The following is a 15,584-nucleotide window of genomic DNA, read 5'->3' on the forward strand; positions in this document are numbered from 1 at the left end:
ACAAAAATTTTATGCTGCAGTGTCGGTCACAAAGTCAAATATTGTTTCACTTGAAAATTACCATATCTACACACATAATGAATGCACGCACCCTTTGCTTGGTGGTTGCATTACGCCATATAATGAACTCAGCCCGCAAACATCTAGAGATTTTTAAAGAAAGTAAGTAAGTCCGTTGTGCGACTAAATACAGTATTGATCATCTGGGGAAGAGGTTTTTCTGTTTGGTTCATGAAATTGCTGTTTTGTGGATCTTCACGAGAGCAATGCACTGCTTCACACTTCATTGGCTGCCTCTATTCTAAACAGCTTTTCAAAAGCTTTTCTTCCGTCTGAGGACACATTTGATTGGATGCCATTCCATTGCAGGGGACAACGTCTGGAAGCTGTGACATTGGTTGTAATCATGTTAACTGTTATTTTCCAGCAGGCTGCCACAAAAAGTGCGAGCTTTCGATGGAGGTGAAATTCTTGAGGCCTGTGTACTGTACGATGTCAGTGCACCCTGAGTCACTTTGGGACGTAAAACCCCATAAAACCAAATAGTGCAAGCACTGGGCGTGTGTGGATTCTCGGGTGTCGTACAGGATATCACGTCAGTACAATTAGGTTCTTTTCAACCAATCAGTTTTTGGCTACTATTCTCATCATTTTCTGGACTCTGCCTCACATTTGGAAAGTTCTCGACGAATTGTTTGAATCCTCTTTTACCGGGCACTAACTCTTGGGGTTTGAGCTGTCTGCTAAATAAAATGATAAAAAGCATTTTAAAAGCATATTGACATAATTAGCTTGCACAGATGGATGGATGAATTTACATCCATGCCTTTTTGGTCGGCCTTGCTCACATTCCAGATAAGGTCTTGTTTGTTGAAGTAGGATTGTGGATGTGATTTTGGGGATATAAACATTTCTCATTGTCCTAGTAGTTTGCAATAACGGCGTTCTGCTGTCGTTAGTGCTACAGGTAGTGTTATTAAGTGTCATTACACGTTTTCTCATGTCAGCATTGCGGTGGCTGAAAGTGTGCACTGAAGGCCTTATAACTGGTACAATTCATTGTACAGGGCTAGAATATATTTTTTACTTCAAAACTTTAAGCCTCTTGAACATTCTGGGCATTTTTCTCTGCAACAGGCTGTGCAGAAAAAATTTGAAAAAAAGAAAAGAGGCCAGTGCATACATTTTCTTTCATACAATTGTGTGAATTGTGAGCCGTTTGAGTATTGGTGTGTTTGGGGTGTATTCACTGCATTGTTAAGATGTGAAAATGGTTAAAGGGAGGATGAGTACTAACTTAAGTTGACATGGGTCAGCAGATTTTCACATTCTGTTGCCGAAGAGGCTACTTTTAATGAACAGTATACGTCTTTTAGTAAACTAGAAAGACACCAAAATAAGTGGTAGGGTTTTAATGTAGCCAACCTGAGTAGCTGTGCGAAAGCATGTGTTTAGCCTGGTTGGCTCATGTTTTTACTTTGCTTGGTCGTCGGCACGTCTGGCCACAATATTTGACTCGGGTTTAGCTCATCTGAGCTTTTTGTGCCGCATATGGAAGTTGATGAAGACTGGCGATGTGTAGTGTGCAGCGCAGACACACAGCCAGAAATATTTTTTCAGGAGGAGCCCAGACAATTTTTTGTATTGAAGGGGGGGAGCTAAGCTTCAGGCCCCCTCCCTCCCTCCTTTGGAAAAGTGCCTGGAGCAGCGCGAGAGTGTCTTGCAGTTAAACACAAAGCGTAATCGGCTGCGGTGATAAGCATAGTGCCCACGTGCAGTGACCAGCGAAGTTGACCTCTTCACTCTGCCACGGGCTGGAAACCCAGTCGCGGCAATATTTATTTTACTTCTGCATGGGCTATTGCTGTGCTAGGTTTTGCCAAGGTCAAGCTTCACACAAACTTGGTGATGTCATGAACTAGTACTTTTGCACTGAAATGAAATGCGAGTATTGCTGTCACTGGCTGTTTTTTTGTTTTTAGAAGCAAACTGGATTGATACCAAGACAGATTTTTGTGCAGCTCTTGTTTCTTTTTGTTATTCAAATAGTGATTAGGAATTTTTTCCTTTGACGTGAGTTTTAGTCCAGTGGTGAGGAGGAAAAGAATACTGTACAGTGGACTCTCGTTAAACGGAACCTCAAGGGACCGGGAAAATATGTTCTGTTTATTAGGAGTTTCGTTTATAGAGAGAATAGGTTCAGCATTGCGCAATCCGCTTCCGCGTGGTCCCGACGCGGCTGGCGCGCGCGCGCGCAGTTGGCAGTCTCAGCGGATCTCAATTTGCGAAATCTAGGTAATAAGAACGGTACCCTATGAGCACAAACTTTATTAGAGAAAGATAAGCAGTGAATTTTTTTTCCAGTACTCGTACTGGAATTAAAAAACATGTCAAAACAGTGGGAATTGCCACTTATTGGCTAGTGAAAACGGATTTTATATTTGCTTGTTTGAGCTCTCGCAGCCGTTTTTTGTTAATGGCATCACCCATACTTGACAGGCTGTGCAGAAACACTTCAGAACCTTCTTCTCGTTGGAAGAAACTCTTCAGCATTTGGACTGCCGATTCCGCCTGCACAGGTGTCACCACAGGATCAGAGTCAGCGGTCTCGTTTTCAAGCTCTTCTTCCTCGTCTTCACTTTCATCAGGGGGGCAGACATCGGCTATAATGCTGTGCACGGTATTTTCTGGGCATGTTGCCACATCGCTGTCGATCTGGACATATTCATCAAGTTGAATGCCCATCGCAGCACAATTCTCTAGCAGCAAATCTTCCTCGGCTGCGTCGTGGACATCATCAGGCTCACCCTGTGTGCTGGGTTTTTCTGTGGTTGCGGCAAACCCCGCATGCCTGAAGCAGCTGGCAATGGTTGTTGCACTAACCTGCCGCCAAGCATCATTCAGGAGGTAAACGGCACGCAGTACATCCACCTTGTACTCCTTCCCCTGGTCCATGCATAAGAGCATCCTCCTAAGAAGATTTTTGCGGAAGCGCGACTTGAGCGCTTGAATCATACCCTGATCCATAGGCTGCAGCAGTGCTGTGGTGTTCGCTGGCAGGAATTCCAGCTGTATGGACTTTAAAACCTGTCATAGTTCCGTGTCCAGGGCAGTTGTCGACCAGGAACAGAACTTTCCGCTTGTCGCGAGAGAAGCGCGCATCCTCGCGATAAATCCACTCACTAAAAATGGCTTGCGTCATCCACGACTTGCCATTGGCCTGGTATGAAACGGGCAAGGTTGCGACGTTTTTGAAGCAACGAGGATGCTTCGATTTGCCGATCACTAGCGGCTTCAACTTGTCGCTGCCCGTCATGTTGGCACCAATAAGGACGGTCAGCCTGTCCTTACTCAGTTTCCCTCCGGTGCATTTCTCTCCTCTAAATGATAACGATTTTGAGGGGAGCAACTTGTAAAAGAGTGCAGTCTCATCTACATTGTAGATGTTCTCTGGATCGTATTCCTCCAGAATCTCGGGGAGCCGTCTTTCTCGCCAGTCTCCGCATGCCGTCGCGTCAGCAGCGGCAGCTTCACCTGAAACAGCACGAAACACCAGTCCATTCCGCTCTTTAAACCGGGTCAGCCACCCCTCGCTGCACGAGAAACCCTCGATGCCGAGGTGAAGAACAAATTCTTCTGCTTTTGCACGAATGAGTGGCCCGCTGATTGGGATGTTTTCACTGCGGGCTCTCCGCAGCCAAAGCACCAGGCATTTCTCCAAGTCTTCGTGGTCAGCCGCTCGCAGTCTTTTTCTTTGAGGACCAAAGTGTGACGTCTCGAACGCCTCCCGCAGCTTGTCCTTATCCTGAAGAATTCTTGTTAGGCTGCTTTTGGGGACGGCGTACTTCGTCGCTAGCGCCGTTTTCGTCTAATTCTTTCTTACCTGGAGCGTAATGAAGCATCGAACAAAGCCTGATCTCAGTGAAAGCTTAATGCTCCTGGGGATGCAAAAAAAAAGTGTTACACGGAAATCTATGAGCGCAAATTTTTTTCAAGCTGGGAAACTGGTATCTGGACATGTTGCATTTCTGCTCTTTAAATAGCAACGCAAACGAAAGCGAACACTAAGGTGAGCACGCAGCCAAGTAATGCCGTTACTAATAAAGGATTACAAATACCAGCGCTTTGTGTGTATCCTCGGTCTTCTTTGCCCCGTCGGGCTTCCGAGGAGTGGTAGCCGCCACTTTCCCAGCGGTGCGTTTTCATGCTAAGTCACTGTCGAATGGTTCTCTTACTAGCAATCGTCGCTTTTCTGCCGCATTTAGAGCGCTTAAGCAGATCGTAGTGCATGTCGGTACGATTAGGAGTCATCAGCAAGTTTTACAAATATGAGCGCAGTATGCACGATGACAAACTGAAGGGTCATGAGCCACAGCGCAACACACGCCCCAAAGGCTTTTTCTTTTGCATCGAACCTATTAATTCGCAATAATGAGGAAACCAACCTTCATGATTCAGGAAATGTAATCCGAGCCTTCTCGCACCCTGTGTGGAGCGGAGTGAATACAAGAGTTAGGCGACGTCCGCCAGAGCTGCACGATTGGCTAGCGAGCGCAAGAAGTGAATGCTGCAAAGGTAACCGCCACCGAGTTGTAAATTTGGTAAATTCAATAAAGGAATTGAGTGGGCGAGTTGGTTTTCCACTTTTACAGTGAAAGTGCTCAAAACGACAAGGACGACAGTAAAGGAGATACATACAAAGCGCTTACTTTCAGCTGATTTTATTTTATGCGAAAAACAATTTTATACTCATGCTAATCACCTGCGCATGCTTACAAGAGCATTACCAACGAGTGATAGCTGGCACGTTTTTTCAGACAACCGGCGTGCCCAGTGTAAGATGGGACATCTCCTTTTCTGACAACAAAATTGATGGAGCGCTTACGCAATCATCACCCGCTCGTGCTATCTCGAGAGCCTTCATAATCTCTCGTGTTATTTGACATTCACTTTTAAAAAGTACTTTACAACTGTGAAAAACGGGACGGCAGCCTAGGAAGTGGCATGCACTAGGAGTGGTTGAGGTGTTTTGGTTTACTGACGATTTTTCAATACTTTTAGACACCACTTGTGTCCCCCTCAATGACGCCGTTGGACGTGTTTTAGATCATTTTTCAGACTGCTTAACTCCACTAGTCGTCACAGATGAGCTGTCTGAAAACAATAGCATACGTTTTCTTGACATCAGGTTAATGTTTTTAGAAGATGACACATGCTGGACTTATAATCGTAGCGAAGGAAAAATGGCTTTGCCTTTCACTTCTGGTATTCTAAGCTCATAAAACGAAACATAGCCCGTTTAGGGTTTCTCAACTGTCTAAAAAAGTCATGCCCTCATGTGACTGAGGAGAGCCTGTTTATGCAGTCAAAAGGGTTGCAAGACGCGGGTTATCCGCTTCACTTGCTGGCATCAGTGGCCGAAGGACTTGTCAGAAAGAAAAAAAAGGAAAGCTACGACCAAGCAAGAGCAGGATAAGACAAGTGACAAAAGAAAATTGGCTGTTATTCCATATAAGCATAGGCTATCATACAACCTGAGAAAAATTGGCAACAGGGTAAACGTAAACGTTTTGTTTTCAGCCCCGAATAAGTTGAGCGCCCTGTGGAGGAACAGCACTTCCGGAAACCAGGGAAAGGCCGCTTGCACAATCAGGCACCAGAAGTTATTTGTTTAGATGCGTAGAAAGCGTCGTGTACAAGGTGCCCTTGACATGTGGCAAATAATATATAGGCCAGACAGGAACATGCATAAACGAGAGGTTAGGAGAGCATAATTACAACGTGGAAAACAAAAAAGGTGCGCACTTGAGTATCCATTGTCTGAAGTCCATGGACATAAGCAAGAAAAGCAAGGAAGGCTGCCTTACCGTTTTTCACAGTTGTAAAGTGCTTTTTAAAAGTAAATGTCGAATAACGCGAGAGATTATGGAGGCTCCCGAGATAGCACGAGCGGGCGATGATTGCGTAAGCGCTCCATCAATTTTGTTGTCAGAAAAAGAGATGTCCTATCTTACATCGGGCCCGCCGGTTGTCTGAAATAACGTGGCAGCTATCACTCGTTGGTAATGTTCTTGTAAGCATGCGCAGGGTGTTACCATGAGTATAAAATTGTTTTTTGCTTGATATAAAGTCAGTTGAAAGTAAGCGCTTTGTATGTCTCTCTTTTTCTGTCGTCCTTGTCTTTTTGAGCGCTTTCCTTGTCAAAATTGATAAATTAGTCTGTGAGGAACGCGCACGGAGCGCCGCGCCAGCCAAAACAGTACACAGTTGCACGAGAGAGGAACTGGCTGCGTCTTTAGAGAGACGGCTACCTCACAGCAGCGGTAGTAGGCAACGGAAACGGCGTCCTCGCAGGAGCATGACGATGGCACAGGCCCCCGAAGAATGTCACTTTGCAGGACATCATGAGTTGGCAATGAACATATGCTGCCGCCAGAAAGCAAGAGTGCGGGATCGACGGGAAACACTTTCAATGAGCAAGGAGGAAGGTGACTGCTCACACGGAGCAGCCTGCAACGTCGCAGTGTGCGTCTTCGGACATTGTTGATGACCTTAATAATCACCCTAGACGAAATAACTTGATAATTAAAGGCTTACCAGAGCTGAAAACTGAAAACTGGGAAAGCACGGGAAGAATCGCCAAGGAGTTTTTCGCCACCCACTTGAAGGTTTAAGCGGGCCAAATTGAACGCGTTCATGTCATTAGTAGGCGCAAGTCTGATAGCATCATCCGCTACCGCATATATCCGGCTATAACATCTGGGTTTCGACGTGGACGCTCTTTAATTGACAACGTGGTCAACCTGGTGTCATCCATCCAGCTCTAAAAACATGTGAAGCGCTTAACTGCGGCATTTTTCCTGTATATAAAGAGTGCATACGACAAGGTAACTCACCAGGCTATTTTGAACGCTCTGGAAGCTGCCGAGATAGGTGGTTGTGTATTCTGCTGGAAACGCAGTTGTTTATCCAAAAGATCTTTCTTTGTGCAGACTAAGGATTGCCCAACATCTACTCACTTCACTTGCCGTGGAGTCCCGCAGGGTGGTGGGCTCAGCCCAACGCTGTTCAACCTTACACTTGTCGGGATCGTCGATATACTACCGCAGTCGGCGCAACTCTCCGTCTATGCGGACGACATTTGTATCTGGGCAGCCGGAGGTACGTGCCCACAAGTACGAGAGAGACTTCAAAAGGTGTCAAATATTCTTGCGGCTTACCCTCACCTACAAGGTCTAAAGATTTCAACCCAAAAGTGCTCGCTTGTTGCCTTACACGCAAGAACACGTCTCATTATACCGTATGCATAAACGGCACAGCAATACCCTACGTAATGAGCCACCGGTTTCAGGGAGTAATCATCGATAGAAATCCATCATGGACCCCCATATTTCGTACATGAAAAAGATACTGACAGCGATTTTTCACGTCGTCGCCTTTCTTGACGGAAAGTCATGGGGACCCTATTGAAAATATTGAGCGTGAATTCTGCGTGCCTATCTTTGCGTGTTTATTGCCACGCAAAATGCGACGATTGAACGAGGTCGCAGAACGCGAGACATATTTCACATTATTTGCGCAAGCTGAGCAAGCTCGCAAACGCGAGACATCTCTCACATAAGTGCGCAAGCCGCGTAAGGCTCGTACAACAGGAGACATCCTCGCGTAATATGCGCAAGCCGGGTGAGGCTTCCAGAATGTCCGAGAGCCAAGGGTGAGTCCCAGAATGTTCAAGAGCCGAGTCTGGCTCACAGAGCACTAGACAGTGTCTAATGGAGTTACCATCATGATGCCGATAATACCTTGCATGGCTGCAAGGCTCCTACATCACTGCTCAACACGGTACGCTAATGTACTGCATTAAGGCCTCCTCATCTGTCTGTCACTGCCTCATTCAGCATGCATGTTGTGAGATAACAAGCTTTGCAGAAACGGTGCTTCGTGGGATGGTTCTCATGTGTGTAGCATGCTTGCAAAAGGACATAGATAAGGTCACCTTAACTGGCTTTATTAATGCCACATCCCTCATGATGGGTGCCACACAGTGGCTAAACAATTTCTTCAGTTTCTCCAAGTCCAGCAGGTTGGCGTCTTGATACAGGTTCTCACTATGCAGCACCTGCAAAAAGGTAGGAGTATATGCAAAAAAGTTCAGTTAATCTGTTTTCTGGAAATTCGAGAAAAGGGCACAAGTACTTCTTCCATTAATCAACTAATGATGATTTCGAAAAGTTTCAGGTTTGAAATACAGACACTGGAAAACCCGACTCAAGCACGCAGACTGCTCAGCATCAAACCTGCACAAAATCTAATAACCGTGTCACACAGGCATTTTGAAGGCTCTCAAATGGCTATTAACTCAGTGGCACTTGAATACAGCTAAATGGGCATTTCCAATAGCCACTGAGTCCCTAGAACAGTGTGGACATCTTTTAAGATTTTGAAGGCTTTTCAGTGGTAGAAATTTGCACTCAGACATGGAGCACTCGCAACTATACACGAAGGAATAAAATCAAAGCAATTTAATCGCTCAAAGAATACTCAACATGAAATGTACAACTTATTTCACTAAAAAAAAGAAGGCTAGCCACAAAACACTGCAGCAAGCATATTATTACTGTTGCCAATAGCACAAAAACAATGAATACCACCTTTTCAAAACTGTGTGAGCGCTACAACAGCTTCCCAGCAAAATTATCAACTGTGACAGTGGCGCCACAGCAGCTTGGTGCCAGATGATGAAATATCTCTACGGCGATCAAGTATTCTGTGTAGCAGTGGCATAACTCCCGAGTTGAAGTGCAAATCTCGAAGCTCAATCTCCCACCTCAACTGTTATCTTTAAATACATATTTAAATTCATTGGAGCGTGCTGCAGAAGTAGGTGGTCAGATCATTCGAGAGGATACCTGCAAGCTATCTCAGGAGACGAAAGATCTGATGAAGAAACGCCAAAGCATGAGGACGTCTAACTTCAGAGATAGAATAGAACTAGGAGAGCTATCGAAGTTATTTATAAGTGCAAGGTAGCCAACATAAGAAAGTTTAACATGGAGAAAACCTAGCATGCTCTAAAGCATGGAGGTAGCCTAAAATCAGTGAAGAGAAAACTAATCACAGATAAAAACCAGATGTATGCGCTAAAAGACAAAGAGGGCAATGTCATAAGCAATATGGATAAGATAGTTAAAGTAGCCGAAGAGTTCTGCACAAATCTCTACAGTAGTGAATGTAATCAGAACGTTACGGAGAGAGGCAGTAGAGCATAGCAATGGGACATCCCGCCAGTAACGAGGGAGGAAGTAAAGAAAGCCTCAGGAGCAATGCAAAGGGGCAAAGCAGCTGGTGAGGATCAGGTAACAGCAGATTTGTTGAAGGACGGAGGAGAGATTGTGCTAGAGAAACTAGCCACCCTGTACACGCTTGCCTCGTGACCACGAGCGTATCAGGAGCTTGGAAGAATGCGAACATTATTTTAATTCATAAGAAAGAAGATGTCAAGGACTTGAAGATTTACAGACCGATCAGCTTACTATCGATTGCCTACAAGGTATTTACTAAGGTAATCACTAATAGAGTCAGGACAACCTTCGAATTCAATCAACCAAATGATCAGGCAGGCTTTCGTAAAAGATACTCAACAAGAGACCACATTCATGCAATCAATCAGTGATAGAGAAATGGGCAGAATATAACCAACCCCAATATATAGCCTTCATTGACTACCAGACAGCAATTGACTCGGTGGAACCACAGCTGCCATGCAGGCATTGTGGAATCAGGGTGTAGAAGAGTGTTATGTGAAAATATTGGAAGATATTTATAACGACTGCACAGCTACCATAGTTCTCCATAAGGTCAGCAATAAAATTCCTCTATATTCCGAGTTTTCTAACACCACCATCATTTTTTGGCACCGTGACCATATCATACAAGAATGTGAGACCTACTGCATACCTAAAGAAAATATGTGTGTAAGCCAAGCATCAGCCGTTGTATGCAATAAGAAGTCTAAGTGAAAAAGATTCGATGTAAATTAGAGAAAGCCTTGCCATTTTTGTACTTCTGCTTCTATGACTGCTTGCTGGATTTTTTTCTTTAGTTGGAAGCATTCTTCCATCCCTTATCTCTATACACTATTCCTCTGCCAAATGACTGAGTAACCCAAATAGCAATTCCTAAGTAGGGAGGGGGCCTTCCACAGTGACCACACAGGGGCCTTCAAGTTCTTGCAGCAATCAAAACATCCCTTTGTAATACTGGCCTTGAATGCACCACTATACTTTTGTGGCAGGCCAAATACTTATACAATTTATGTTTTAAAACCACACAGAAATCCACAACTGCCATTATGAAAACAACCTAGTAATGTAACCATAAGCGTACCTGGCCAGCATGATCAGCATGGAAAGGCGCACAGCTTGTGAGCAGCTCCTAAAATGAAAGCAAATTCACATGATTAATTGCAATTTCCACAGAGACATTCTTGAAAAATCATGTTTTTGCACCACTCAGCCTCAAGCCTGCCTTATTGCTCCTGCAGCAATGAGGCAAATCTGAGCACAGCTTGGGGTGAGCTGGTGGTATCACATTACGCACCTGACACTACGTGCATCAATCCATTTGTATGATAGAATTTCAGACACACACACAGGAAAAAATGGTGGGTGGATGAGATTAAGAAGTTTGTGGGGATACAGTGGCCGCAAGTGGCAAAGGACAGGGTTAATTGGAGAGACATGGGAGAGGCTTTGCCCTGCAGTGGGTGTAGTCAGGCTGCTGCTGCTGCTGCTGCTGATGATGATGATGACAGCCTGAGCACACCTACAAAGTAAAACTGTGATCTCGACCCAGCAGCACTTTACTGTGTTGAAAGAGAACAGGTACAATTGAATTACTGCATTACCTTGTTATTATCATTAAAAAGTACAGGGCTCTAAGGACTTCCTAATTTACATCGAAACGAATGGGTTACAGTGAACTTTCACGGATTACACTAACAGGCACTGAAAATCCAACACAGCTGCCCAAGAGAATATTAGGCAGCCGCGCTAGCCTTCTTTTGCACTATGCTACCTGATACCAGATTAAAATTCCAGAGCAATTTACTCATACTCTAGCACTGGGATACCTTATGTCCCAGACTGATGCAGCTGTCTTACTAAAGGCAGAGAAGCTTTCAGTGGGGGTCATGTGTGCTGTGGCGTGAACACATGCACAGCATCGCCTGCTACCATTCAAGTCCTCTGTGTACACAAATGCAGGTGCAATAGAAAACCCACATCACAAATTTGGCTAGTCTGGTCGGCCAAGCATGGGCCAGCTGATAGCACGAAGCAGCAGGTGCGACACATACCATCATCATCAGCCTGACTAGGCCCACTGCAGGGCAAAGGACTCACCCATGTCTCCACATTAACCCTGTCCTTTGCTAGGTGTGGCCACCATATCCCCGCAAACTTCTTAATCTCATCCGCCCATCTAACTTTCTGCCGCCCCCTGCTACGCTTGACTTCTCTTGGAATCCACTCCATTACCCTTAAGGACCAGCGGTTATGTTGTCTTCCCATTACAAGCCCCGCCCAGGCCCTTTTCTTCCTCTTAATTTCAAGTAGCATGTCATTAACCCGCGTTTGTTCCCTCACCCACTCCGCCCCCTTTTGTTCTCTTAATGTTAGACTTATCATTTTTCTTTCCATAGCTCACTTTGCTGCCCTTATCGTTTGGCAAGTGTTTTTTTCTTTGTAATAAGGCATAAAGTATTATACACGGATTACCACATGGCATCCTCCTATGACCGCTAAATAATTTATAATCAAATTTCTTTCTCCTGCTGTATTTGTTTCGGTTTCAACAGCTGAATGATGGCTGTGACGTCAAAGCGAGGTTATTGGTCACGTGAGGCATGAAAAACTGCAATACAATTGGTACTTCTGGCTCTTAAGGAATGCTGGTGTCAGCGCTGTAGCGAATTAAAATGATGAAGCAGCGATTATAAGTGCAGTTTTCCCACGCCTCACGTGACCTATAACCTCTCTTTGATGTCATAGCCATAGTCAAATTGTTCACCGAAACAGGATGGCAGCAAAAGTTGATTATAAATTATTTAGCGGTCTCACGCGAATACCAGATGGTGATTCATGCATAGTAGTGTCTTCCGCACCATTATAGAGAAGAAAACATGCCACCAAGATTAGGTGTCTATACTCTTTTAAGCTGAACTCTCTTCATTAGCCTCCAAGTTTCTGTCCCAAAAGTGAGAAACATGCAGGCTAAAGAAAAGATTTCAGCTTAAGTACCAAAGTGGCTCTAATCACACGATGAAGCGGAAAAACTCTCGACACTTGAACAGAGAACAAATAGGAATTCCAACAAAATTTTAGATTCTTGTAAGGCTATCAAGCATTTCTGAATATTGTAAACTGCACTTTCACACATACAGTACGCATGTATGCCAAGCTCACATTCAGTAGCTCTGTTTACCGGCAGTAATTATCACGGTCTGAGCTCAGCTACAGATTTAAAACCAGCCAAAAGATGCAACACAGGAAAAGAGAAGAAAACAGGTTGGACTATCAATTGAATTTTTTGTAAAGGAACAGAAGGCTCGCATGAAGATGCGCCACACATGACCCACACCAGCGAAAGGCACGACAACAAATAACTGTCACTGATATCCAAGCACGTCATCTAAAAGAGAAAATTCTTTCCGTTGAAGATTGACTAATGGCTTCGCTACTCATACAGCCGTTGCCTTGGAGATATGCATCAAATACCTTACAGATTTGTTTACCACTTCTATACACCACTGAAGTGTCACAGAAATCAGGCGTACACTCTGATGGGTCATCTTATGATTTACACTCACGACATTGGCACTGTAGTGCCAGATTAGAAGCTGCCTTCCCCCTAACAAATTAGTGCTCACTCAGGAACACATTAAAGACACCTGCACATATCCCTGAAGTAGTTTCTTGCACAAGCTAGCGGAATGTGATAAACCACTTCCTGCAAGTCCTGAACCTAGTTTTATGGGATACCATACTGCTATCCCGGTTTTAACAGCAGCGCAAAGGCCATCAACACAATGATTGGCGCAAAAATTACATTTAAAAATTTTCCCGCCACTCGATTTGAACTCATGAAGTCTACACAAAGGACTCCATGATAACCGTTCTGAGGTGAATGGCAGTTCAGCCTAGCCTCTGGAATCTGTGCCAAAAAAAGACGGAGTCAGCGCATCGCAATTTACTTCCGAAATCAGCCGGTGCTGATGAAAATTGTATGTTTTGCTTTCTCTGGCTTATAAAGCTCCACTTTCACAAAAAGTGTCGTCTTTGTGGTTAGGATGCGGAACTTCATCATCACAGGTCAACTTCAGCTTGCCATCAGTGTCCCTTTAATGCCTCAAAGTTGAACAATAGCTCCATTCATAGAGGAGGGCTGTGCATAAATTTCGACCACCAAAGATTCTTTAACATGCACTGACATTGCATAACACACGAGCAAATATGCATTTCGCCTTGTCGAAACGAAGCCACCACAATTCAATCCCGCGTCTTTGGGCTCAGTAGCCGAACACCAATGCAGTAGGCCACAGCAGCAGGTGAAAAACAAAAGAGAGCCCTTAATAGGCAACCTAACTTGCGAAAATCAACATAACGAGGGGTCACACAAGTAGCAGTGGACTAGGAAAATAAAAGCTACTTGTGTCGGAAGATGTCTTCAGTGCTTACCTCAAAAGCCTGCTTGCTTGCTGGGCATCCTAGCACCAAGTGAAAGGCTGGCACAGCCATACTGGAGAGCTTGGAAGAGGCATTGCTGGTAAAGCTATGTGGAGATTGCTGCAAGGTAAAAAGACACATTTAACAGCAGCACAGTGCAAAAAATGGACTAGAATCAAGCATGTAAGGCAAAGTGCAAGGCACAAAAAGGAGCCGGTCGCAGAATGGAACACAACTGTTTAACCACATTTCGAAGTGGGCCAGGCAACAAGAAATTCATAACCACGGCAGTCATTCACAAGCTAGCCTCAGACGAGACATCACTTGCATATCGATATCCTGCATCGTTTCTACAATACATGCCACCATTCAAAAGAACAGACCACAGCAGAACGATATTTTCAGTAGAAGGCTGGTTTGCTTCAAATTCTGCATGCGTCCCTCAATTTGAAATCTGGCATGATTAGCACTGATTTCACATTCTCACAAGTATGATGAATTAATAGTGCCAATTGCAGAAAAACCACACTTTTTCCTTTAACATCAAATAAGGTATTGGAGAGGTACCTCAGCATATTTAAGTCAAAGTCAGATTTATTTGCGCCATTGGTTATAATCATGAAACAATCAAGTTTATTCTTCGTACATATTAAAGGCTCAATTACCCTTAAATTTCACTGCAACTTCGGGATTTAGGGCAAATGGAGCTAGGGCACCTGTGTGCATTTTGCAGTTGTTTGTACCATTTCAGCTCCGAGCCAAAGTATGAAAAAGCGAATGCCAAAATAGAGGCGGAAAACTTCAGAGCAATTTGTTTTTATCTCACCGTTCTGCTATTCAAGGCTCGACTACACTGGCTCGGCTATAAGTACTAACGCAGCTGGATCATATGCAGCTTCGTACCTTAAATACACAATTTATAAAAGTACAAGTGAAATACAAGTGAAAGAGGAGGAAGCTCAATCCTAACGCATACAGCTGAATCGCAGTCTACGTAGTTAAACTGCTCGAGCGCTGTTACTTCAATTACAGCGTAACATGCGGCGAGAATGTAAAGCCCGGGCCGAAGATCTATTGGTGGGCACATATTCCATTCTCGGCGAGAGATGAATGGCAGTACGGCGCCGACATCGTGCACCCCGCGATCGGATCAGCTGTGCATATTTGCATGGCATACTGACCATGACCGTGTGACCACTGACACTACACGCGCATTCATGCCCGTGTGCCGCCAGCAAACAACCTTTCAGCGCTGCGTGCTGCCGCGATAGGCACTGCGTCTTCGCGTCTCTGTACTAGCTGTGTTGACGTGGCCAGTTGTGCGCAAAGGCTTTGAAATAATGAACAGGTTCGAAGAAAATTAACTTACCCCCAAGATGCGAGATGTCACCCGGGTAGTGGTCTCCCACCAGCTGCTCCGCCATGGAGGAAATGAGCCCCACCGTCAGCATAGCGTTTCCAGTGAAGGCGCGCAAAGGACGACGCGCTATCCGTCGAGCCCGCTGCCGCACGCTATAAACACAGGTTTACTCAGCACCTTACCACGTTTTCGTACATCGCACCAGCGAATTTCACTGCTGTCGGCACATCACATATCGGAAGAGTGACAAATGCTCATGCCAGCGACGGTTCATGCCCTCGGCACCACAAAGGACCACGACAAACGTAGTAACGCTGACCGCCATGCTGTCCCTCCCCAGACGCTGCGTTCGTTGGCTAGCGCTTCGGCCAGTTCCGGCTTCATTCGGCCCGTTTAGAAAGGCATCGCCTCCAGGCATTCCTCCAGGTCGTCTCTTTCGGGCTCTATGCTTTTGGGCAGTGCGATAGCAAAGGACTAAAACCAAATGAAACTTTCGTTAC

At 45.0% G+C, this 15,584-nt stretch overlaps 1 protein-coding gene across 2 annotated transcripts; it reads right to left on the minus strand.

The window, feature by feature from the left end:
• Nucleotides 1-7,684: 7,684 nt before the first annotated feature.
• LOC149354629 (uncharacterized) lies at nt 7,685-15,240 on the minus strand. Of its 2 annotated transcripts, XM_089577530.1 has the most exons (4): nt 15,094-15,240; nt 13,737-13,844; nt 10,387-10,434; nt 7,685-8,119 (listed from the first exon to the last, which is right to left on the minus strand). In XM_089577530.1, exons 2-4 carry the CDS (start codon nt 13,794-13,796, stop codon nt 7,895-7,897), a joined length of 333 nt encoding a protein of 110 aa, XP_089433656.1. In that variant the 5' UTR covers nt 13,797-13,844; nt 15,094-15,240; the 3' UTR covers nt 7,685-7,894. The 2 variants fall into 2 exon arrangements, with proteins under 2 accessions (XP_089433656.1, XP_089433655.1); XM_089577529.1 differs by lacking the exon at nt 15,094-15,240 and having other exon boundaries at nt 13,737-14,069.
• Nucleotides 15,241-15,584: the final 344 nt, after the last annotated feature.

The sequence above is a fragment of the Amblyomma mixtum genome, chromosome 3, assembly GCF_055824585.1.
Source record: "Amblyomma mixtum isolate Tamu chromosome 3, ASM5582458v1, whole genome shotgun sequence".
Taxonomy (NCBI): Eukaryota; Metazoa; Arthropoda; class Arachnida; order Ixodida; family Ixodidae; genus Amblyomma; species Amblyomma mixtum.